General features: G+C 42.1%; 1 protein-coding gene and 1 long non-coding RNA gene across 2 annotated transcripts in view; one reads left to right on the top strand and one right to left on the bottom strand.

Moving 5' to 3' along the window:
* Positions 1–16,069, bottom strand: part of LOC136434410 (gamma-aminobutyric acid receptor subunit beta-3-like) — a 77,693-nt gene extending 61,624 nt beyond the window's left edge. Inside the window, exons 1-3 of the mRNA XM_066427199.1 lie at positions 15,762–16,069; positions 15,236–15,345; positions 14,146–14,213 (exon numbers count right to left, since the gene is read on the bottom strand). Of these exons, the coding sequence (XP_066283296.1) occupies positions 14,146–14,213; positions 15,236–15,345; positions 15,762–15,856 (273 nt within the window). The 5' untranslated portion in view covers positions 15,857–16,069. The remainder of the gene's footprint in view (positions 1–14,145; positions 14,214–15,235; positions 15,346–15,761) is intronic.
* LOC136434407 (uncharacterized) lies at positions 405–4,984 on the top strand. The gene is made up of 2 exons (XR_010755742.1): positions 405–734; positions 3,543–4,984. It is a non-coding gene; the product is annotated as an uncharacterized lncRNA (long non-coding RNA).
* Positions 16,070–24,277: the final 8,208 nt, after the last annotated feature.

The following is a 24,277-nucleotide window of genomic DNA, read 5'->3' as shown; positions in this document are numbered from 1 at the left end:
ACAGAACGCGGGGATGTGACCAGAAGGTCAAAAACAACATCTGCTTGAAGTATTGGACCGACCCTTGCCAGTTGAGTGGTCATATAACTTCCTTGCCGTGAAGGAAGAGGAAAAAGAAACAGTTTACAATCAAACGATATTTCTAAGGTAAAAGGTAATATATTTAAGATATTTAAATTAAGATGTATTTTCGATATTTCCTAAAGGTATCTAATTCAGTGAAGTACAATTTTACACGGCAACCTCCAACCGACAGATAGGCCCTACTCTAGATAACCACCCCTTTGTTTGGCCTATATTGAGGATTCCTTCCAGGAGTGTTCTTTATATGCTTCGCAGGGATGAGGCAGAGTCGTTCTGTACGACGGTCGAGAGCTTCAGGTTCAAACTCTGAGCTGCTTGCATCCCACCAACCGACCAAGGAGGTCCTTTGAACTAAAAACTCCACTGTAAGAAGCTGTGTCATGATCAACGGTTGTCCCAACTCGTCCGTGTAATGTTAGAGCATCAATTCCCCTTCTCACATAATGTACAACCCCTCTACTCTACTCTACTCTGATGAAACCCGGCCCCGGCCATGTGGTTCAAATAAACGGAAACTTGTCATCGTCAGTGCAGCCGACGTCTCTTGTTGGGGTATCCTTCATTCACGTACGTATGGAACAAACCCCGACCTTGTGGACATCCGTGGCAAAATAATGAAGCTGTTTTGGAATAAGACCTCTCCAAAGAAGGTAAGTTTCTTAAATCATACATTGCACCACGCGTGATTTGGGAAGAGGCCCTCCCGGTCCCATGATCTTCCACAGGGAGGCCGTATTTTAGGTGGAGGGGAGGGGGGATTCTCGTCTGCTCATAAACTTTTTATTTGCGCGGGCAACCGCAAGTCTTGAAAAAACAGACAAAAATCGCTAAGATGGTAGCATAAAAGTTGCTTCGGGCGACTCGCAAGAAAGGATGTCATTGTTATCTTGTGTTTTAAGCCACGCCGTTCGGAACGTACAGGCCTCGACAGGGTATCAAATGTTCTTTACCGACTAGTCAGTGCACAGGTTTACAAGTCGTGTTCCGGTCATTTTATATGGACAAGAAAGGATGTCATTCGTTTTCCGAACATTTGGGGACAAAAAAGGATGTCATTGTTAGGGGAAAGGGCATCATGTAGGTCAGGTAGGGCGTTCTTTCAGACCGAAAATCTTACTCTCCAAGCAGAGGAGGGGTGCTGGCTAGTTTTTGACGTGTTTTTAGGCGTTTTTATCGGGCTTACTACTTTGTCATTTTTGTGTGTAGCCAACCCACACTTGGGTTAGCGACACATACAAAAATGACAAAGTAGACAGACCGATAAAACCGCCTAAAAATACAGTACGTCAAAAAAAAAGATATGATGTTGCCTCCCTACATCTGCTCGGAGAGTACGCTAGTCTGTCTTAGGACCCGGTCTGTTTGTCCCATAAAAATCTCCTGCCGCTTGCCCGAAACCAGAAAGCCCCAGCGCAAAATAAACACACACATGTGGTTGTCTTTACTCTCCAAGCAGATGTTGGTTGGAAGGATTGTAAACTTCTTCTTAAAATCATTGCCCCGTTTTCTGTTCAAAGGAAATGAAAAGAAACTCAAACATGAAAGCGGCCGTGTGGGCCGAACTTTGGCATTTCGAAGTAAAATAAAGGCCTTAGCTTGATTAACTTAACGTGACTCAACTCAGAGAAACTCTGATCACCCTTGTGACTCGAGGTGACCTCTGAGCGCTATCTGACCGCTATCGGACCGTCTGCCTAAACAGAGTACTGTCACGCTTGAGACCAAAATATTAAGCTTGCTCTAATCACGACAGCGTCAAACTCTTATCTCCGAGCAGATGAAGAGATGGTCGTTTTGAGATGTCTTTTCTGCATTTCTGTCGCTGGTAATGCGCATTTCCTGCACGGTCAAGCCGAAAAATTCCAACTATGGGAAGAAGTTGCAGCTATAAAGACCCCGGCATGGACTGATGATGATGGACTGTAACGTTTCTCCTCCTAAATTAGTGAATAAAAAGACCATGTATTTTTATCGAGGTATGGTCATCTAAGGTGATGTATAGTCCTATTCCCGTTTAGTTAAAGAAGAAAAAAAGGACGCGCGACCGATTCATATTTCAAGGATTTCGCTACGTTATCAAATTTGCAATGTGAATTGGTTAGCTTCAAACCGTTAGTAGCAAGGGAGTTTGCATTGTGAATTGTGGAGTGCGAAAAGATATGATGTTGCCTCCCTACATCTGCTTGTAGATACCCCTGGAGAGTTCCCACAAACAGCCTGCCTGTTCTTCAAAACTAGGACATGCAGGCTCACATGCACAGACTGGTCCTAGCTAATCATTAACTTAATCAAGCAGATGTATGGCAGGGTCGTCTTGCACATGTCTATTGTGGTATCAAGTCAAGTCAAAGCATTTAGTTTCTTTCGAATACTTGTTCAGTCACACGGGCCGCTTTTCAACAAAGTCGAAGTGGAGGGGCAGGAGTCACGGATAAAGGGTATGTGTCTGTTTCTATACATCTGTATGGATGTGTCTACTCTTCTTTCTGATAGCATACATCTGCTTGGAGAATAAGTGGTGAAACTGGTATTGTAAGGTAGGTGATTGATAAAGCAGTCATCTTCAGTTGAGGTGAAGCACGCTTCTTTTTTTTCTAGTAGCTAGTGGCAGTACATTCCGGCTTCGCTACGGCTCGCGTTTCTGGCCAAGCACACTGGGTCACCCCCTATTCTTCTCGATATGTGTGTTGGGTCCTTTTACGTGCATAGGTTTGACGCATACACAGGACAGCCGGCTTTACGTCACTATCCGAAATGACGAATGCAATCTCTCATAACATTTCAGAGCTGGGGTCGACCCTAGGGTCGAATTTGGGCCCCAGGATCCATGGAATTTGATCAGAACATGTATACTTCCGCTTTCTTGTAAAGGCTACAGCATCAATATCTGTCAGGAATTCGAACCTGGACAGGTTCTGAGTTAGCAACCTGAACCGCAAGACGTCTGCGCCACCCGTCTGCTTGGAGATCATACAGTTTACAGTGCATGCAGCTGACAAACAATTTAGGTAGCGGGTGGCACGGGGTAGGGCTAGCTGACACCAATGTGACAATTGCATGTTAATGAGCGCAGCCATAAAGCATAACAAATTGGTTCCGCCAGAGTCAACGCTCAGGTGTTGGCTGCTTTTATATCTTCAACTTTCGCCTCCTCATCGCTATTATTCACCATATATAGGAAATGGGCACGCGTGTAGTACAGAAACGAATATCACCTTACACATTACGCTTAAACTATAGCCTAGAAAATATCTAGAACAGATATAACTACGGCGTGAGTATGGTTTGAATACATATTTGACGCAAGAAGTAATGCGTTTTCTAGTTATTGCTCTTTTGCCCGTCGAAACGGTTGGTTTGTCGGGGTGTATGCTGCCAATCGCTCTGCATTGATTCACGTATCCGATCGTATTTACCTTATTTTTACAATTTTTCCTTTCGTATTTCTGTCTTTACAGAGAACAGCATACCACACAGTTCGGGCAGAAGACAAGGATCAGACTCGGTGCGACTGCCAGGGTGCCTGTACCGGCCTCATTCCGTGGATGTTGCAAATTGTCCAGCCCCAGATCATGTCAACTCAGCCAGGAGCAGCCGTGTTTCCTCTTGTCGAGCCCGTATCTGCCAATTCCGGGTACAAACCAGTTCAGTTCAGAGTACCAGCCTATCCCATCCACCAATCCCAGCGGCTGCGAAGGGGACAATTCCGATGTCTATGACTTCAATGAAGATGGCCGAGCCAACGCGTTTAACCCGGTTAATACTGTATGTTAGCAGAGCACGACAGGAGAGCGCAGAGTACGACTTGAACGCGCGTACGCAGAGGACACTAACTGAAGTCATCTGATGATAACTCATCCAGTATATGTCCAGCACCAACTCCGAGCCCTTCGAAGGTCCCTTTTACATCGTAAACATCAAGACTCCAAAGTCATTCTCCAAGCAGAGGTTTCGGTCGGGGGGCTAGTAGTGGCCGCGAAATCTTACGGCTGGTAGCCTCCTTCGCAGATTTCCTAGAACGGCGTCGTATATATTTATATATTTGGGGGAGGGGGGTGACGCGATTTCTTACACGGGACAAGGTTCTCTAATGCCGTCAAGGGCGTTTCGCTGCCGAGGGAGTTATGTCGCCGAGAGAAAGGCAGTCGTCCCTCGGCAGCGAAACTCCCTTGCCGGCATTAGAAAACCTTGGTCCGTGTAAGAAATCGCGTCAACCACAACCCGCCTCCCCCCCTCCCCCAAATACGCCGCCGTTCTAGGAAGTCTGCGAAGGAGGCTACGGCTGGCTCTCTTCGCCGTAAGACATTGCGGCGACTAAAAGCCTCCGACCGAAGTCTCTGCTTGGTAATGTTTCGGTTCCATGGGGGATCGCGTAGATAACCAAACATGTATTGTTTTTATACTGTGTTATTTGATACCCATTTTCAAACACCTGTTTCAACGTTTCTCTGTACATACTGTTCTCAGGTGTTGGTAACATATAACATGTCATGATACTTTTCTTGTAAACAGTCAAAGGATAAAGGATACTTGCAAATTTGAAAGAAGGAAACAGAAAGGGGTAAGACTTGTAGGTTTTTTATATTGATAAACCCGTGTCTGTACTGTTTATGTCGACCATTTCATCTCATAGTCGTGTTATACAGAGTGGTCATATCCTCTAACATCTAAGAAATTGTTCGGAAATTCCCTCGTGTCGTGGCTGGCCAAGACAAAAAATCTTCCCCGTGCCCGGTTATACGAGGGCCACAGATCTAAGAAAGTATAGATGTCTTTTTGAATTTGTTAGTGTCTGTAAATCTTGTTGTTATGTCATATCAAGCTTTATTTCCAACATTTTGTCATCTTAAAAGTTCAGACTTAAAACGGAAAAAGGTAAAAAATAGAATTATCCCCTTTAGATTTGGATTGTGATTTACTTGTTCATATTCTTACATACATTGCTCGTAAATGTAGTATTCTACTAATTGATAAAGGCGTTCATCATTGTTATGGGGTAAAAAAGAGATCAATGTTGCAAAGAAACACAAATCTTTCAGCCTTCTAAAGAAAGGATTTATCCTCTAGCATTCTAGTCTTCCAGCAAAAGGATATATCCTCTAGTGCAGGGAAAAGGATATATCCTCTAGTGTTCCAGGAAGGATATATCGTCTAGCCTTCCAGGAAAAGGATATATCCTCTACCTTTCAAGAAAAAGGATATATCCTCTACCTTTCCAGAAAAAGGATATATCCTCTACCCTTCCAGAAAAAGGATATATCCTTTACCCTTCCAGGAAAAAGGATATATCCTCTACCCTTCCAGAAAAGGATTTATCCTCTACCCTTCCAGAAAAAGGATATCTCCTTTATTGCTGGTAAGGATATATCCTCCAGTCGTCCAGAGAAAGGATATATCCTTTAGTCTCTCAAGGTGTAAGTCATTGGATGAAGGATATATCCTTAAGTATGCTGAAGGAACCAAACTTCGCTTGAGGGCATATCCTTGATAAGTTGAAATTGTTTGAAATCAAGATACTAAAAATACGAATAATACCTCGGAAAGGCTGGATTTTGATAGAATAGAAAGCTTAATTTTCTTGTTTTCACGTCAAAAAAAAAGGGAATAAAATGGATTTTCCCTTATTATTTTGGATTCTGTTAGTAGTAGTAGTCATCCGTCAGTCTCATAGGACTATCAATCTACTAGATTTCAATATTTCAATCATTGTACTTATCATCTCAAATTCAATAAGAGACTACATTTTGGATAGTCTCAGCTACGAATAATTTCAATTTTTATTTTTCTACTTATTTTTTAACCCATTGGTTGTTTGAACCTACGCATCGGGAATGTAGATTAAGTCCTGATCTTTCTATAGATCTTTCTATTCTAGCATCTATCAGAGGTATAAGGGTCAAATTTATCAGACCAAGGATACAGAACATGAAAGTTTACACCTCAATCATATCAAAGCCCTTCGGCAACTATTCGTCTAACCTCTTACGAAATCTCAGCAAGTCTTATCAAATCTATCATGACTCTTAAATTATTCATCTAGCTTCTAGGGTCTCCCAAAATAGCGCACATTCTTGTCAAAGTCCTAATCTGATCAGTGGACGGTTGATGAATTTGTTCCGTCAATTGGTGAATTATGAATGTCTGATAAATCCGACTGTAGAAGAACAACATAATTTTTAGAAGTTTTCTTATGATTTATATGCACATAATTTCACTTCTTGTTATTTTACATTTAAGTTTGGTTCATTTTTTTGATTCTCCATCATTATGTTTTGACTCAATATTTCTATTAAGTTATCGTTATTTCAGTTATTGTCTAATCATGATTTCTGTTGTTTGGTGAATAGTTATATTTTCAAGTTAATCTTCATTCCTGTAGTATTTGTTATTTTTTGACATTTTTTATTGTTGCTATGTATTTTTTTATTATTTTTTTTTAACGAACTAGCTCAGTGCAAGGCCGTATGGGGCCACTAATCAAAGCACTAAGCTAATTCTTACTGTAGCAGCATCTCTATGTAAGGGGTTGAACCCCAAGGAATCTTAGTAAAGTGTCACCAGGCGAAATGTATTTCTGGGTTGAATAAATAAACTGAAACCAAGTTTCACTATAAACAAGCATATCTGATCTAGATTAGAAAGGCTGGTGCAAGAATGTCCCTTCTTCGTCCATATTGCATGCCTGGAAAGGTTCCAAGACGAGGATAAACCACAGCATCGATCCGACGCGAAGCTTACAACAGATTTTACCCCGGAGTTAAAAGCCATCGTCACCGCCACGTTCCCAATTAGTTTCGCGAATACATGCCGTGCCCTAAAATAGACGACATCACAAAAATGTACGTGACGCAACTTTGTGAGGAGTACTCGTCTGTATACTTTTCCCCAATAGCATACTTAAGTTTCATAACAGTACCAGATCCTCGGAGTCTGTATATTATGAATGTATATTTGTTATAGGTCCAAAATATACAAGATCAATATGGAATCGACATTGCCGTCTTTAGTCTAAAGCTAATCGTATCATGTGCATTGTCTGTGACTATCTATATCTCACAGGAATCGTCGACTGGTCGACTGAAAAGTCAGAATCTGCCTGAAGAAAGAGTATAGAGTGCGATGGTGTGCAGATGATGCACTTAGTGTGATATAGACGTTTTTAAATTTGTCCATAAAGAAAGGTGTGAATGAATGACAGATAAATTTGATAATGGCTAATTCATGAATTGTACCTGGTATTTAATGCCTATAGATCAAGAGGTTGGCATTAGCTATCAGCCAGTTTGAGCTGCTTCCTCTTTAGCCTTATCCGTGTCACCATCCGTTAATAAGCCCGAGTCTAATTGGTATTGACCGTTAGAGGATTTCACGGTGAACCCGAGCTGGAGGTTAACAAGCCACATTGATAGTAATGGCTATCATCTGTCAGGATTAGCATAATTATGCACGTTTTGGCGCAGTAAGTTTGTTAGAAAAGTTAGGACGGGTGAATCCCATTTCAACCTTAATATAGCATCCTGTGAAGAGGGCTGATGTATTGGTGAGGGAGTCGGGTTGGCACATCAAAAACTTTTTGACTCTTTTTATCGCTGCAATGTATATTGGGCTGGTGTCTTTTGTGCAAGAGAAACCGAAGCCATCGTTCGGAATAGGGTGTAGAACACGAGTTTGGTCCCAGTCAATTGGCGAGCTGTCTCTCTCGATGCATGTACTCATTCGTCAAACCTGTGTCGGCGCGTACACCCTAGGCTTTCCTTGTATGAGTCTGTTCAATTTGGAACCCGACACGAGCTATATAGTTGAGGCCAGCGCTCAGATGTGGCGCCGCGGGAAGTGTTTGAACAACTTGGCTCCTCTTTCAGGACCTCAGCCGTGACTTGTTATCACTCACAACTCCAAACGGGCGGTTCTCCCGGGCTTATGCTGTGTCAGCGGAAACCGTCGCGCTTCCTGAGATGAGAAAATTGGCCAGCTCCAGGCAACACAATAGGCTTGAGCTTAAACCGCTTTACATCAAAGGAAGGCTATACCGTCCACTCGAACATTAAACAATGGCGGCTGGAATGGGGAAATGGTTTGATGTGGACATCAAAGCAAGCCCTGTGGAGCAGTGACAGCCAAGAATAGAGTAGTAGTTGTCAGAACAACTAAAAGTTTACAACTTATATCGAATAAACTGCTTTTTCTCTTGATTTGTTTTCTGAGATATCTTGTTTAGGAAATGATATATCATGTTCTGATGGGCTTAATATTGAATTTCAATGGAAAGCGATAAATAACTGTGAGGTGCTTTAGAGGATATTTCAACACATCATATACGTTAAGCTCTTATGGTGTGACTTGGTTTTAGGCTGTATTCTATGCAAATACTTCACTCGATCAAGTCAGTCCGCTACCGTCTCAACTTTTAAAACCAAGAGAACAGCTGCCAGGAGGAGGGCTAGGAAAGCCCTGCTACAAAAAAACTGAACAAACAATCCAAAAAGAGGCATGTAGACTTGCCATTCTCTTCGAGTGGCTGTCAACACTAGTATGTACGCTTTAGTGGTGACACTCAGCCTAAGCGTCTCCTCCTCAAGTATGTATGTCCTTCCTTAGCCACTATGCCATTCAGGGTAACCCATATTACATGACGTATGCTCCATTTCCGCCCGATCTACACCCTACCATCACTCTTCCTAAAGTACGACCTTTCCGACTTGTCGCTCCAATTGCGAGCCGGCCCATCCATACGGTGCAATCTGTCTCCGCCAAATAGATTTTTGATGCCACTGAACCTGCCGTACCAGCACGGCGTCTGTGAGACACTCATACAGCCTCCGTCTCCTCACATTAGGCCGTACTGCCTTGATGATATATATGACATCCTGTGGGCACCCCGAAACTGATGTGAGCGTGTTGGCCCCAAACTTTACCTTTATCATGAAATCTAAGTGGTCGGGAAGCTTGAACAAATAACTCAACACCATAACAAGGTATACAAAATATGACTTCTTTATATTTGTTCTTTGGAACCTTATTCTTTGACTTTGGAATTGAATTTGGTATTTTACACCGTATTTCAATTTTTCTGCAATTTGTTGCATGTATTTGGTCATTTTGCAGCTTCTATCTACGATTTGATTAATAGTCGCGAACTCCTTTGAGGAAACGGACGAAAATTGATACACGTGTGGATGTCATCCAAGTAATCAATTCAGTGTGGCCTTACAGTCACTTTACATGAAGAACTGTACCAGTTGGAAGTTATCCATTTACCGTTCACAAATTGTAGGCTCAATGTAGATAACACTCTGCAAGACTCCCATAACGCAATGGCACGACGCTGTCTGAGACGCGGGGGAGATTGCAAACGTACACTTTCGTCAGGCTCCTCTTTACAATGCTGCTGTCACGATTCGCTTCTAGCTACGGCCTTCTATCCCAGTATAAATCAAGGTCTTTGGTTTGGATCCATTCTGTATGACATCGTAGAATCAGAGGCGTATCACAATGCAGCACATTGGCTGCGGCATGAACATGAAGGATATCCTCCATACATGAAAACTTCATGTATTAAGGATAAGGATTACTTGATGTGTATGGGCTATGGAGGATATTAACTTTGGACTTCTTATTTCACATCAAGATCATATTCTATGCCAACATATTTCGTGAATTCATGAATAAGAGATGGTATTGTCCGCCATCAACGATTCTATCCGTAAGTTAATCTATTTCCTTTGTAGCTATCTTTATCACCACATTTATCACACGTCATTTTCCATATCGCAGTCATTTTGTGAATGCTCAATGGTTTACATACATGTTACAAACCTTGTGACATTGACAGTTGGGAGAAATCCCGGAGCACAAACTGAAAAATCACATTGTCTAGGTTTATGTCTTGAGGGACAGTTACGACGGTAAACTCAGCTGTACAGCCATTCGACTGTATTCCTGCTGGAGTTACCCACGTCGATGCCTATTAAACATTCCCTGCTTGACCTATTCTCGGAGGCGTTTCGATACACATAAGATCATCTCTCCTTACTGCCAACATAGCGACACGCTGTCTAGCACCAGCTCTCGGCCTTCAAGGCCGTATGCAGCGTGAGAGATTAGCCAATAAAGGTCCTTATCAAGTCAACTGCCGCGCGGTCCCGGGGATGGAATGTGGGCTCTGCGTTTCTCCCAACTGACTTGCGGGGATAAATGGAAGCACCGGGTCAAAGGATGACATCCGATAGTCCTATCATCCCCTCATTACAGAAGGACCATCCATCAGAGGATCACGAGCTGTATATAATATAATTTTTCTACATACAGCATTACTGGAGGGTTTGACTTCTTCTTTGGCTGATGAAAGGTACCACGTTTTTAATGGTTAGTGCGTTTTGTGATTGTAGTAGAAATGTGTTGTTTTTAGGTCTGTTAGATGGTGAAAGTTTGGAAATATTGTTTTAGTCGTTTCGAAAAGCTTGTTTCTTTCATCCTCATTATGAGGGAAGTCACAAATGAAAGGTATTTCATCTTCCACTGCATCCATTTCACAATAGTTACACAGTCTCTCCTAAACTGATGGCTTTCATAAAGTCCCTTTTCTATCTCTAGTGGGTGAGCACTGATTCTTATATTACTAAAATGTATCCGAATTTTTCTTAGCTTACAGACCAAGAGGAGACTGTTCTTCATTTAAATAACAAAAACAACAAATTATTGAAAAGGTGGGACATTACGTCTCCCATTGCTTACAAAAGAGAAGTCAAACCCGTCACTAGTTATAGACAATTTATTTTAATGATCTAGTTTAGCCACTCTTATACCTATACTCTATTCTTTTATCTATGTTATTTGCAATCAGCCTACGAGCAGGAATTCGTAATAAACTTACTATCGTATATTATGCAATCAATTTGACGTCGGGCCTAGTGTTGGTGCCTATCACGATCGCAGTGAATCGTATTAGATTAGACATAAAGTTTGTTTTTTTTTTAGTTTGTTGTTGTTTGGTTGCCAACTGCACTTCATTAGATCAGGTAGAACTACAAAGGCGATTATTTTGAACATAACAAGGAAACTAATAACCTCTTAACATCACAAAACCCATACATAACAGAAAAAAAGTGTGATCATTCGTCTTCCACTGTCTCGGAAAAAGAAGTCAAACCTAAATAAGATAGAATCTAGTCTTAGTTTTTAGACTTTAGTTTTTAGTCACATGCTATATTTCTACCCATTGTCTGTTTAACCTTTCACGTTACATGTACTTACAATTAGCCTACGGGCAACAACTTGCAAAAAAACTATGTAATGCGCTTTGGTACCTGAAGCGTATGATTGGGAGTATATAACCATGTATTATTCAGCTTTATCATGTCGTAAGTCATTGACTTATTCATGCATGGTTGTGATGGTTTGTTCTCTGTTACATGTTTGCATAGTAGTAGGTTTATCCTATCTTTACTTGTCCTAGCGGTAACGTCTAATATCTATTTTCAAAACTCACCAATCAGTTGTCTAATATACGGTTCCACAGCTGCAGATATAGAACCCAGTACATCATGATGCTGGTAACGATATACGATTCAATTTGTTTGATTGCAAATTAGTTAATCTTGTTTCCATAATCACCCACCCTTTTGTATTTGCATGGTTGGGTTTATTCACATGCAGCTTGTTTGCACGATTTAGTACAGCTGAAATAGCTTCTTTAGCTGATATCTTATCGTGATTCCGTCCTTGATAGTAAATTTACAGCTGCTAGCGTACAGTTAATATTGCTGTCGATACCCTTATTTCACACTCGTTCCGAGAACCATAGTAGAATGGAACTCGTTGTTATCAAGTACTGTAGGAGCATCTTCACTAAGTAGCTTTAAAGAACGATTGCAGATAGATACGCAAAGACTAGGTGTAACAGACCGTTTGGTTTAATATAACCAGCTGCTGCCACTCCGCGTGCTTGCGAATCTGGTGTGTTTCGCCTAATGGCGGTTGTACCGGCTATAAAGATACTCATACAGATACAGACCAGGATCAGAATCCCAACACGGTGTCCTGAATTAACCCACAAGTCACCAACGGTCGAAGACACGTTATTGGACTATCAATAATCACATCCGTATCAATTTGCGAAATCAACCATTATGCATAATCCGGGGCATCCACACCGCATTACTCTGCAGACAAAGAGTCTACGTGTCCAAACTTATTTTCCACCGACCGATTCCATTCATATGGTGGCATTGATATGCCCTGGGAATGAAAACACACGGATAGTGCGCCACCCGGACCGTTGGTCGGTATGAGAGTGGGACGGCCCCGCTAGGAAATGTGTAACGTTATGCATTAGTCAGGACGTTTCGCCTCTATGCGTTTTGTTCTCAATTTCGTTTGAAGGACATCACAGTAGACGGTAATGACACCCTATGGGATGGTATTTCATCTTCTCCTCCATGCGAATCAAAATTACAACACCACCCTGCACGGAATTACACCTTTTCTTGTAACCATAAATTTTCTACACTTCACTTATAATCATCTCCACCGAAGAACGTAAATTGCGCTTGCCCTTTCTCCCCCCTTACTTATGATTCTAGGTTCTAGGAAAGCAAATAACTTTCGTTGAAATCCTCAAAGCAGCCATATATTCTGTCTTATGAAAGCAAAATCATCTTTAATAGGCGAATGGTAAAGTACTGATTTGTCTTAAAAGAGTTGGACATTGATGCATTATTTGCAAAGGCCTTTTTGCCACATATTCCAAGTGTAAGTTTTCTGAAGCAGAAAAATTATTAGGTGCCTGTGCCAGCTTGCTCGTTTGCATAATCTATTTCAAAGTTGATTTAGGTAGCATTACCCATTTTTATTACCTTTAGTAATATCATGAACCTTAAATTGACTTTAACGACTCGGAAACAGGTAAATGCGATTCAGATACATTGTCGTTATTGCTGTTGATATTTATTGATTCTAACTACACTAACTCGCTAACTACACTGGTAGAGCTATGTGAGAAACCTTCGTTGCATTTTATAGGTCTCTATCGGGAACGTAGAGATACTTTGTTTACATTTTTCTTTCTTTTAAGCGGTACGTCTAATACAACATGATTACATGGAAAAGCTCGAATTCATAACAACTTCGAACGTACAGAAATCGCTTGCTTTTATTGACCCAGTCGAATGTGAACACTATGCTGCTAAACACGGCGTTTAATCTCTCCTATCTCTGTTGAAGAGAAGAGAGGTAGAGTGGTATTTTATGACTGGGGCCTGTAGGCTGACTGTGTTTTTCTTTTGTACAACCATGGTACAAAAGTAGGCTGACTGCTTTTCTTATGTGCAACCATGGAGCTAAACTCCTATCTCTATTGAAGAGGGGAGAGGTATAGCGGTATGTTATCACTAGTAAGACTAGGGCCTGTAGGCTGAATGTGCTTTTCTTATGTACTTACCCAAGGAGCTTTACAGACGCTGCAAACTAGGCAGCATCTACGTATCTATGTAGACAGTGGAGATGTGGGTTCATGGCCAAAGGAAATGCCAAATGCGATACGAGAATAGCTCTGATGGCCATTATCAAACTCAGCAGCCCCTCAGCTAATGGAAATCATCGTTGGCATTTAGTTTCTTCTCCAGAAGCGTCCTCAGGGAAGCAAACGTGATCGCTTCACGCTCACGTGACTTCGCTGATGTATAACCCGAGCATCAACTGGGGATTTCGTTACTCACTTTCCGTTGGTTCCCTGTATACAGCAGCTCATCTAACGTTTAGGTCAAGTAAGCTGGCAGAAATGGGGTTGATGCAGAATGACTGAGTCCCATATCAACTGTCAAAGGACGTAAGTTGATATGCGCATGCAGTGGACACGCCGTCCGCGCCAGTAGCACTTAGGCATGCAAGTGAGCAGAGAGAGAGAGAGATGGAGATTTACCGCGACGGGAAGGACGTAACGGGATTAGAACGATTATCTCATGAACGCTAGTCATGTTTTAACGCGCTCGTTATTTGTACATTTAATCCCCGTGATGGTAAGTGAGGTGATAAGGTGGAGGAAGTGTGTGTGTGTGTCCATACCAAGTCCACCTCCGAGATCTGGTCAATACTGGCGATCTGCATACTGACGAGGACATCCACGGCGGGGCCTGAGGGGTTGGGAGAGAAACGCCGTGAATCTACCGGAACAATCCCGTATAGTTTGGTTCATTGTGAGACCCTTTAGACCCTAAATGGGCTTATCTTCCGGAGGTCATACATGGATACACAATTCAGAGGTCCATAATACATAAAAATTACAACACCAAAAAATCTTAATCATTCTGCTCGCCCAATCTGCGTCAATCTGTACGTATCAACCAGCTACTCATGGCTGCGCCTTTGTCTAAAAATATTAACATAAATAATATGAATACAACCGAAACATGCATTGTCGACATGACAACAAACGCTGTAGATTTGATCGAAATTTCCTTCACATAAACTCTTCAATATACAATTCACTATTATAAATATGCCCCCGTTCTAAACTTTCCGTTCCATCCTGGACTATCCAGCCCAAATACTATTTTCTTTCTTGTACCTTTATTTGTCTTTGTCAATACTACCCCTAAATTTCCGGAGGTGACGTTATTTCTACCTGTTTTCTAGAGTGCGTCACCTCAGTGTCCTGTTCTTTATCTACTTCACGAGCTTTGTCAACCGACGTCTCGCAACCTGTCTACAGCCTGTGCTCATCGACTGCTCGTATGGTAAAACTACTGCGATTCAGGGCTCGAAATACTGGGCGCCTGTGCACCTAATTTTTGAATGTGGGTGCACCAGTACACCTAGATATTTCTGTAGGCTATAGGGTAGCGGTAATATTGTACACATGTATACATAATATTCGTGAAATTTAGGTGTCAGAAAAAGTGATATAATTACCTTTGTTGTACTTTGATGTATCACTTTAGAATTGTGAAATAAGCTATAGAATTTCGGATTCAAGACAGGCAGTGGGGTTTGTAAATACGTTTTGCTGATATTCTACTTTAATTTAATTTACTTTACTTTACTTTACTAAATTTTTAGGTTAGGTGCTCCAGTGGACCTATTCCCAAAAATTAATTTCAACCCAGACGGAATCGTGCGGAACGGGGGGCTGGCGTTCAAGTTCGAAATGACTTACCGCCGAAATTCGGTCGGAGATTGCGGTCGTAACCCTTCAACAGATTTTCGATGGCGCTGGTGGTCGGAGTGGTGGTGGAGAAGAATTTTGCCGATGAATTATTCTGGCTCCTGTGGGCGGAAAAAAACAAACAAAGTACGCTATTTCATGTCATAAGAAGACGCATATCGCCATTTCTTTTTTATAATATACTGCATGCATGTGCGTATTCTATAATGTCAATTTCTCTTAAGGTAACATTTTTAGAATGAATTTTTCCTGTTACGATATCGGTTGCAATCAAACTGCCCTAAAACAAATAATTTTCAAGATACGAAATGTTGGCACTGTATTTTGGGGGGAATTACTCATCTAAGCCGTTGCTATTACTAAGTTCAGTAACTAATGTTTCAGACACATATTAGCCAGGTGTGCATTGAGAAGTAAACATCAGCTTAGAAATAAACTAAAGAACTCTGACATATACATGGGGGAAATGAATATAGAAAATACGAAAAAGAAATAGAAAAGTTGTGGGTCTACCTACCCGGGAAACGTCGCGCCCGAGACGTCCAGGCCGACGTAAACAGTACAGAGGCACAAGTAGACACGGCAGTACGAGAAAGCCATTCCCGCAGACATCCAAGTGCTGAAACGGGCTATCACAAGAGAAGTGCCGTCTCAAGAAGGCCTGTGAAGACGGAGGGAGATTCTCCCGCGGGTTCCATAAAGGAATTTCTAATGGAGACGGCCTCTTCACGCTGCCGAGTGCAGCGCTGTCCCATTGGCCGTCAGGAGTAAAGGCACTCGGTATCACACCGTCGCTGGCAACACTCCCACATTCCCGTCCACCGGTACAATACATGCAGGACACTGCCGCTGTACTTCCGTGCCGAGCCTGCTCACTCAGAACGGGGCGGGGCCTCATCAGCCCTCCTCTCATTGGGTACCGCCATGGCGACCGCTTTAATGAGCCGGTGCTGCCTAGGCGAAATGAATGTACGCCTCTTTAATGCCCCGGTGGCTTTCAATCAATACTCCCAGCCGTTCCATAACGTTAGAAGGCGGCGTATTAAATAGCTTTGGATGTCCCAGGATGGGCATGAAATTTGTTACCGAGTACAAGTGCATGGTTTTATTGCTGGGGGTTTGCATCCATATGGAGCGCTCGTACCACAAAAACGGCACGACGCAGGTCTGCATTATTGGTATGCTTTGATGAGCCACAACCTGAGATTTGAAGTGATTCAAATTGATACCGACCGCCGTCAGATTCAAATTGCATTCCGTTCGCCCGGGATGTCCTGAATCCTTTACATGATGTAAGCTCGTGCTTCTCGTCCCAAAGTAATCCGTCCCGATATGTCACGGTCACTCACGGATAGAAAGGAGTAAATTACGTGCTTAAGGCTCCCATTCTACTAGACGGCGATCGCACTGGGCTCTCCCTGAGACCTGCATTGAATCTGTGTAGCCCTTGATTACATATTTGGAATGTCATACAAAGTATAAAAGTATGGCCGAAAAGACAGCAAAACACACAAAGCGTACTAAAATGATACGTTTTTTATCAATACAATTTGTTGAGCGCTCTACTAGATTACAGGTCGCAGAGAGAGCGCGGCGAGAGCACCGTCCTAGTGGAATTGGGTTATAAAGAGACGGAAATAACCCGGTAGATTCCCTTTAAGCGTCACAAGTTTCGCCGAGACGAATTACTCCAACAGCAGTTGTCGTCCTTATACGACACCTTCATTCTCTCAGACTTAATCCAAAAGAATAACCTGTCGCCACGTGTGTCATGCCTATTCACCGAGACATAACCACCACCATCAACAACATCCTCATCGGCGGAACAGCCGTGCGGTGTAATTGAAGTTAAGCTGAAGCTAACTACTAGTATTCAATCGCTTGCATCTTTGATATGGTAATAGCAAATTGCGACGGATTTCATGATTTAATTTCCCGTCACATTTTTCCGACGCTATAGACATGCAGATGTGGACGTGGGTGCAGTTGAAGGACAAACAAGGATTTATCGATTTTTTGTACAAGCCTTAATAGTCCATAATCAGTGATGGGAAGATAGCGCGTGCCAATCCGTCGGTTGATGAACGTGACTTCCTGGTAGGTCGAGGTGCGGGAAGTGGCTCTCATGTTTTTCGGATTTAATCTTCGGTCGGCGAGAAAATAATGACCATCGCTGGCTAACCATGTTAGCTGAAACAAAACGGACCATACGCGATGTGTAAAAGCACAGCTTTTAAAATGCCACAAGCATTGTATTAGAAACGCACAAATCTACATGTATGTCCAAATTCCGGTCCATTGGTCATCAGTCTACGGCCTAACGATGTGGCCTGTGCAAACTCTGTGCCAAAACGCAACCTTATGCTAGGGTCACATTTCCTGACCGGGGCCCTGCCGGGCTGTTTGCGGAAACGAAAAGTCAAAGTGTATGCTCATAAATTTGCGCAAGCTATGCTCTCAAATAATTTCGGGTACGTTTTGTGCTTTTGTTGTCTTTCATATCATACTTTTCGTTCCCAAAGACTGCCCGGCCGGGCCCCGGATTGGAAATGTGGCCCTAGCATAAGCAGGGGGGGGGGGGGGGGGGGCAACTAGCCGGAAAGGAGAACTGGTATACAGTCACTGACGAAAGCGGCGGATGCTGTCTAAAATGTCTGACTGTTTCAAAATTTTGTCTAGTTGCTTGAGTAACTATTTTTGGCGACAACTAGTATAGAAGCTCTCCAGTACAAACTTGACATCGTTTTGCAACCAGACATAGTGAATTTTTGTGATAGACGCTACGGCCTACGCCCCAGGGTGACCAATCTGCCCTGTTCAACACACTGGGGGTCTGTACGTTTTGCATTCTCTCCAAGCAGTATTTAAGTAATGTTTGCGGGGAATTATTTGTTTTCTACTTTGACACACCGCTAGCTATAGGCAGCCTGGTTATCGAACCAAAGAAATGCATTTCTTCGGCTTCAAACATAACCTAAGCCTAGAACATACGCAACTCATGCGGACTTGTATATACCCACACATGTGACGGAGGATTTTGGTCTGCCGCCAGACCTAGGACGGCTGATCTCACAGAAACGACCCTACTCCTTGCTCAACGCCAGCTGAACAGGATCAATATGAATTCCGGCTGCTGCTTGAGGAAGATACGCTTACGGGTCATTTTTCTTCTCAGATAAAACGTCCGTCCCTTCATTTGGTGCGAGCATTGATCCCAGAGATAGCCGGCGTATGTGATCAGTTGTACCGCTCCCTGTCTTCTCTAAGATAGTCTGCATGTGTGCTCCTATTCAAGTTGTGCCTGTACTGGGTGGATCTGGTCATTGGTGATTAATGGTAGCTTCTATGTCAGGCTAAGGTAGGAAATGTCAATAGTGTAAGAGAACACAGGTCGCTTCAGTCTTGTAAAGACTTTAGAGCGGTATAATCTGTACCTTCTTTTCACTTGTAGCGCTTCTTTCCAGTTCGACGGATTTCTGCTCGCCAAGAAAGTGTTGTCCTTATGCATTGGTAGACTTGCAAGTTGAAGGAACTCTATTGGATTAAACTTTTCTTGATCTACAGATATCTCAAGATAGGTATGCCTTTTGGCGAGAGGTGGAAACGTTGCCTGAGGACATCCAACTGGGGTGAATGTCTGGAAAACTCTCTTAATATCTTTATATTTTTATTTATTTTTTTTTACTTTCAATTGATTGTGAATGAATTACCTTCTGTTCATGTGCGAGGTTTTGTTAGTCCTCGCCGAGAATACGAAGACTTCAAAATTGAGCCTGCTGGGCCAACCTGACCGCCTCATGTGTCGGACGACACGGGAGCCCCTAAGTCTAAGTAAGTAAGACTTCAAAGTTGAATAAACTCTACTTGGAATATGCGTCAAGATAAACAAGTCTGTTGACGCGAGTTATTGGGAAACAAAGCCCGGGCACATCTATCGACGTTTCATTGCCTGGCTGGAATATTGTCCTAATATCAATTCAATTTTAAATGAATTAACTTTTGTTTTCTTTAGTTAGTCTTCGCCACAGAAATAATATCCACATAGTACGTAGCAGTGGATAATATTGCAATAATAATATGTAATATCCACATACAAAGTTGAATAAACTCCTCTTGGAAGATGCGTCAAGATAAACAAGTATTTTGACGCGATTTGCTGGGAAACAGCCAACGGACATACATTCGTGGTTACTGCCTCGGTTCATTGCCCGCAAGGCTCTCTTAATATCATTGAGATGTAATCATATTACTGGGATCCAATCAGTGGAGATGAATATGAGTATCTCCAGAGGCTCAGAAGGGGAAAATCAACTTGTTCGGTTATTACATAAGTCGTCACTGTTCCTAATAAATTACGATTGACGCAGGAAATACTGATAAATTATCATTACTCCGTCCTACATGTGTATACGTTTATATATATTGCTAAAATTTGGTTTATATGTTTATTGGTAAAAATTGGTTAAACGACACCCATAAGTGAATCACACAAGTGTACTTCACTACTCTATATGTAGGTTCAATATTGTTTGACTTATGTCATATCATCAATGTTTGACGTATAGCATGATTTTGTATGTTAATGTTCAACTGTAAGTTAAATGACACTAGCTCGACATCCGCAGCGCTGCCTGGGTGACCCATGTATTGCTCTGTTGCAATTTTGGTAGAAGAATAGAATAGTGTAGAATAGAATAAAATAGAATAGAATAGAACATAATAGAAAAGAAGAGAATGGAACAGAATCGAATAGAATGGAATAGAATAGTATAGAATACGAAATATGTGTTTTGAGTACCACATACTTTTCTTTAGCAATATAAACGATGTAACCTCAGATCATTTATAAACCGCAGTATTCCCAATACATGCCAGGGGTGTAGAAAGTGATCAATAAGCCACCCGTCTCTGAAATTGTGCATTTTGGTACCGTTGCGCTATTCCTTCGCCGTGCGAGTAATCGTAATGCGGCAATTAACAGCGAGTATTTAGCTATGCCGACGTTTTCCCAGAGGTGTTGATCTCCTGTGTGTGGCGAAACCAAGCGACTTTATTTGTTTCTCCGTTCAGCGATTGAGAACATTGAGCATAACGAATGAGCGACTCACTTTTATTTAGCCATCAATAACAATTACACCTGCCTCCCACAGCGTGAAATCCTGGCGCCAACGCTCGGTTAAGGCAGTAATCAGATAAAAAACGCTCTCTGGTCATGATGTGACGTCTGCCTGCACTAACCATGAGCACATCGCACTGCTGGAGAACAGGCAATTACATTGATTGAAGGTAATTAGAACGGCTATATGTAAAATGGACTGTAGCTAGATATTTCTACTGTAACTTGAACGAAATTGATGTTTTTAGCTTTATAATGTAATGTTTGTGTAAAACTATGTTCGTGTTTACGTGTATTGTATATGTACGTGTCCAGGGACATCTTAAACACAGGCTACAGGCCTGAGTTGTGATTTTTCCTCGTGAAATAAATAAAATGAAATGAAATCTGTGAATTGTTTCATCAGGTTGGTAAGTCACTAAATACTATACGCTTTGTGAACATCCCATCTAATCTACGTTTCGCTTACGGTCTGTCACTTTCCTCAGGGCATTTCTGACTGGTTCACTTTGCTTTGCAGCTATATATATCACTGCTTACAGGCTAGTGCGGTCACAAAAGTAAGATATTCCCTATCTTTACGTGAATGTTTTCCCACTCGTATATTAGTTTTTGCTTTCTATTCTTCCAATTGCTTTTGGCGTCAGACCAGAATTTCCATGGCTATATTCGGTCCCAGACAGTCCGATGATATCAGGTCTGAAAGTGCTGAGCGTTCTGATACGCATGCGTTACCAGATGCACACGGCGCCCATCAAGTCCTAGTGTTTATCATCGACAGTCTAATCTACCCCAGCACACGCTAATGACATAAAATTACTCAAATCACACACTCACTTTTCGCAATTGATCTGTGTTAATCACACACTAGGCAACCAGGTTGACGAAACATATGAGGTTTTCGCCAAAAATAGTTACTCAAGCAACTGGATAAGATTTTGAAACGGTCAAACGTTGCAGACAGCATCCGCTATCTTTCGTCCAAGGAAAGATCTGGCAGAACTAGGTTTTATAGCATATGTAGTTTTCACCTAGCCTTTACGATACATCGTATTGTTAAGATTAAATTCAATGGAACTGAAAGGGAAACGCATCTTATTTATGATCGTATACAAACTGCCATTGCAGTCTGCAATAATTAAGGAGTCCAATGGCGATGTCGCACAATGCATCATGCCCGATAGAGGGAATGGTGGAATGTTCTACCTTATGTCCTGTGCTTCCTGATTCGAATAAATACTATTTGGCTTCCAGCTAAGTCGTTTTTAAGCAAGCCGAATATAACATGATTCATATTGTCCATTCATTGGGAAACTCAACACGACATTACTTATTAGGCAGTCGTGGACCTGGGCAACATGCCAATGGGGGTTGCCACTTAAGTGACAAGGCATATGTCGAAGTTGAGTAGTAAGTACGGATAATTTTAATAATGATAACCAACGTATTAGTGTGTATGTCTATGTTGCGCCCCAATGACCTGGAGGTCTAGAGACTAGGTAGGAAGGTAGGTACGGATTATTTTTACTTAGCATTTGATCTTGGTTGGAGTTTAGGTAGTAGGTTGCTTCCGTCGAAGAGTTTTGAATACGGGGTGAGCCCCAAGGACTTGCTACTTTTATTTACAGTTGATCCTTTAATGTTAACCATCACCAGCTTTAGTCTGGGTACTTTACCCAATTTAAAAGATAGATCGTTTATAGAATTAAAGTGACGCAATGCCCAGACGTCAGCATACACGTATTGATTTTGCACACAGATCGCCCCATGTTGTCTGCATTATGCAGTTTGTTTGATTTGTCTGAAGCTTTATTCATTCATGACAAACTAAAATCGGCCTGCAGGCCGCTTTTGATGAGGTCATGATGGAAAAGGTGAGGGTCACAAAATATCAAAGAGTTACGGATTACATAATTCAAGTCCTAATAACTCTATTAACATAATATACCGTTTCATATACATGGTACACAACACATAGTAAAGCGAAAGCTGACTCATGGTTCGTGTCCGTTCGTTGGGTCAGTTCTGTCACTTTAAGAATCTCTTAAGGCCCCTATTCCACTTGTATTACGGCGATCGTATTACATATTAAACACCTAGACTTTGTCTCTCTGTTACGGGCCCCGGCATGTCCTGTCCCTCCTATTCTGAATAATTCCTGTTTCTTTCACTGTAACTTCATGTTCACTGTTTTCATGGTCACCTCGGTACCGTGAACTTGTCATCACCGTGAAAGAAAACTGTTGGATCATTTATGATTCCCTCACACATCCGTTTCGTTAATTAATTGCTGCCATCGTGAAGTTAATGTTCAGTGAAAATTTCCATGTTCTTACACCTCGAAATTTGGCTACCCTGAAGATAAAGTGAATTACAGTAAATACTATTTAGCTCACAATTAGATCATTTTGGTCTAGGGACATTGAGGTCTAGGAACTAGCTAGGTAGGTAAGTATGGATTAGTAGTCCTTCCTTGTCCTTCGCCTAACTTTGATTACCTTCTTTCTTACTTATGTCGTGTCCTGGTTTCTCCGGTCTCGAGTTGAGATGGCTTAGTAACCCATGTGCCTTTTTTCCATGCACAGGCGTTTACTAATTCGCGATTTCCAACTTATCAGGGCAATTGTCTTTTGGGTTATTTATAGGTATCGGTAGGTCCTACCAGCCTCCGCGGGTCGCTGGGAAAATAGTAGAAATTGGCCAAAATAGAGTCAATTGTATGAAGGGAGTCGGCTTCGAATGTTACCCTCTATGGCCAAAGTCCCCCGGCAAATGTTCTCCATATAGCCGGCGCGGTTAGTCTGGTAGAGACTAAGATATCGGTAAGTCCGTCGTGTTATGAAAAGACTCACATCCCGGCGACCGCGTTAGAAAGTTACGAGTGACCGCTAAAAGGGGCGTGAAGACTTCCCCGCACTGTCCGTATTTATCACGGGAAGTTCGCACATCCATGCCAAATGTGATATGTGTTTTTTGAAGGGCCTTTTTTTTATGTCGAAATGTAGCAGGCCTTACACGGGCGGCGTTACGATTTCCCCAACTAAAGTCCCTGAACCGATAAGTTGAAAATATCTAATCAAAAACCACCCAGAAGGACTGCTAATAAGAAGGCTATGAGTTTCTGTCCCTTATTGTCTGGTAACGTTATTTGTTGTAAACCTCGACCTCAGGGCATGTGTCTATCTTAAGTGTGTCAATGTAGATTGCTGCTGGTCTTCCCGGCTCAATTAATGTTGATTACATCCATCTTTGTTCTCGGCACTTCGCAAAGATACAAAAATGGATCATTTGTTAAGAAAAGCAGTGAACACATTCCCAAGACGACCCCCTTACGTACGCACGTCTTCTACAAGCGTCAATCGATAATCACATCCACTCCCATTACAGTGAAACCGCTGCGGGAACGCGCTCACTCTTTCCGGGAAGATCCGGACAGAAATCTCCTCCCGAGGCGATGCACGAAGTTGTCTCGCTTGCTGAGTTTAATCCGACATCTCTGCAAGGCGCTCTTCAATCATAGCAACAAGCCTCCATTTAGGCAATCCCTCGAGAGGCATTGCGGACAAAAACTAATAATCTGTCTTTTGTACGCAATAAAGATCCTTATACTGTATTCCCTATAGCCCCATGTTCACAGCACGGAGCCCATTAGGAACCCAATAAGCGACAAACTATCACTGGTCACTGAGATGATTGGACCACCGCGAACATAATTAGAAGATCATTGTAAACCTTGGGGATCACCATTGAGATATCATTTAGATTACTGAAAGACCACTGAGATATCTGCCGAACCTTTCAAAATATCAACGACTATGTGTTTCACCGCATGTGCTTCAGCTTTAGAGTCTCTTATGTGTTTTAGTAGTCCTTATTTTAAGTCGCGTGTGGTAACATTGTTTATATCTCATGTGGCA

The sequence above is a fragment of the Branchiostoma lanceolatum genome, chromosome 5 (assembly GCF_035083965.1).
Source record: "Branchiostoma lanceolatum isolate klBraLanc5 chromosome 5, klBraLanc5.hap2, whole genome shotgun sequence".
NCBI classification, from domain to species: domain Eukaryota; kingdom Metazoa; phylum Chordata; class Leptocardii; order Amphioxiformes; family Branchiostomatidae; genus Branchiostoma; species Branchiostoma lanceolatum.
This window is presented reverse-complemented; position numbering and strand designations above follow the sequence as displayed.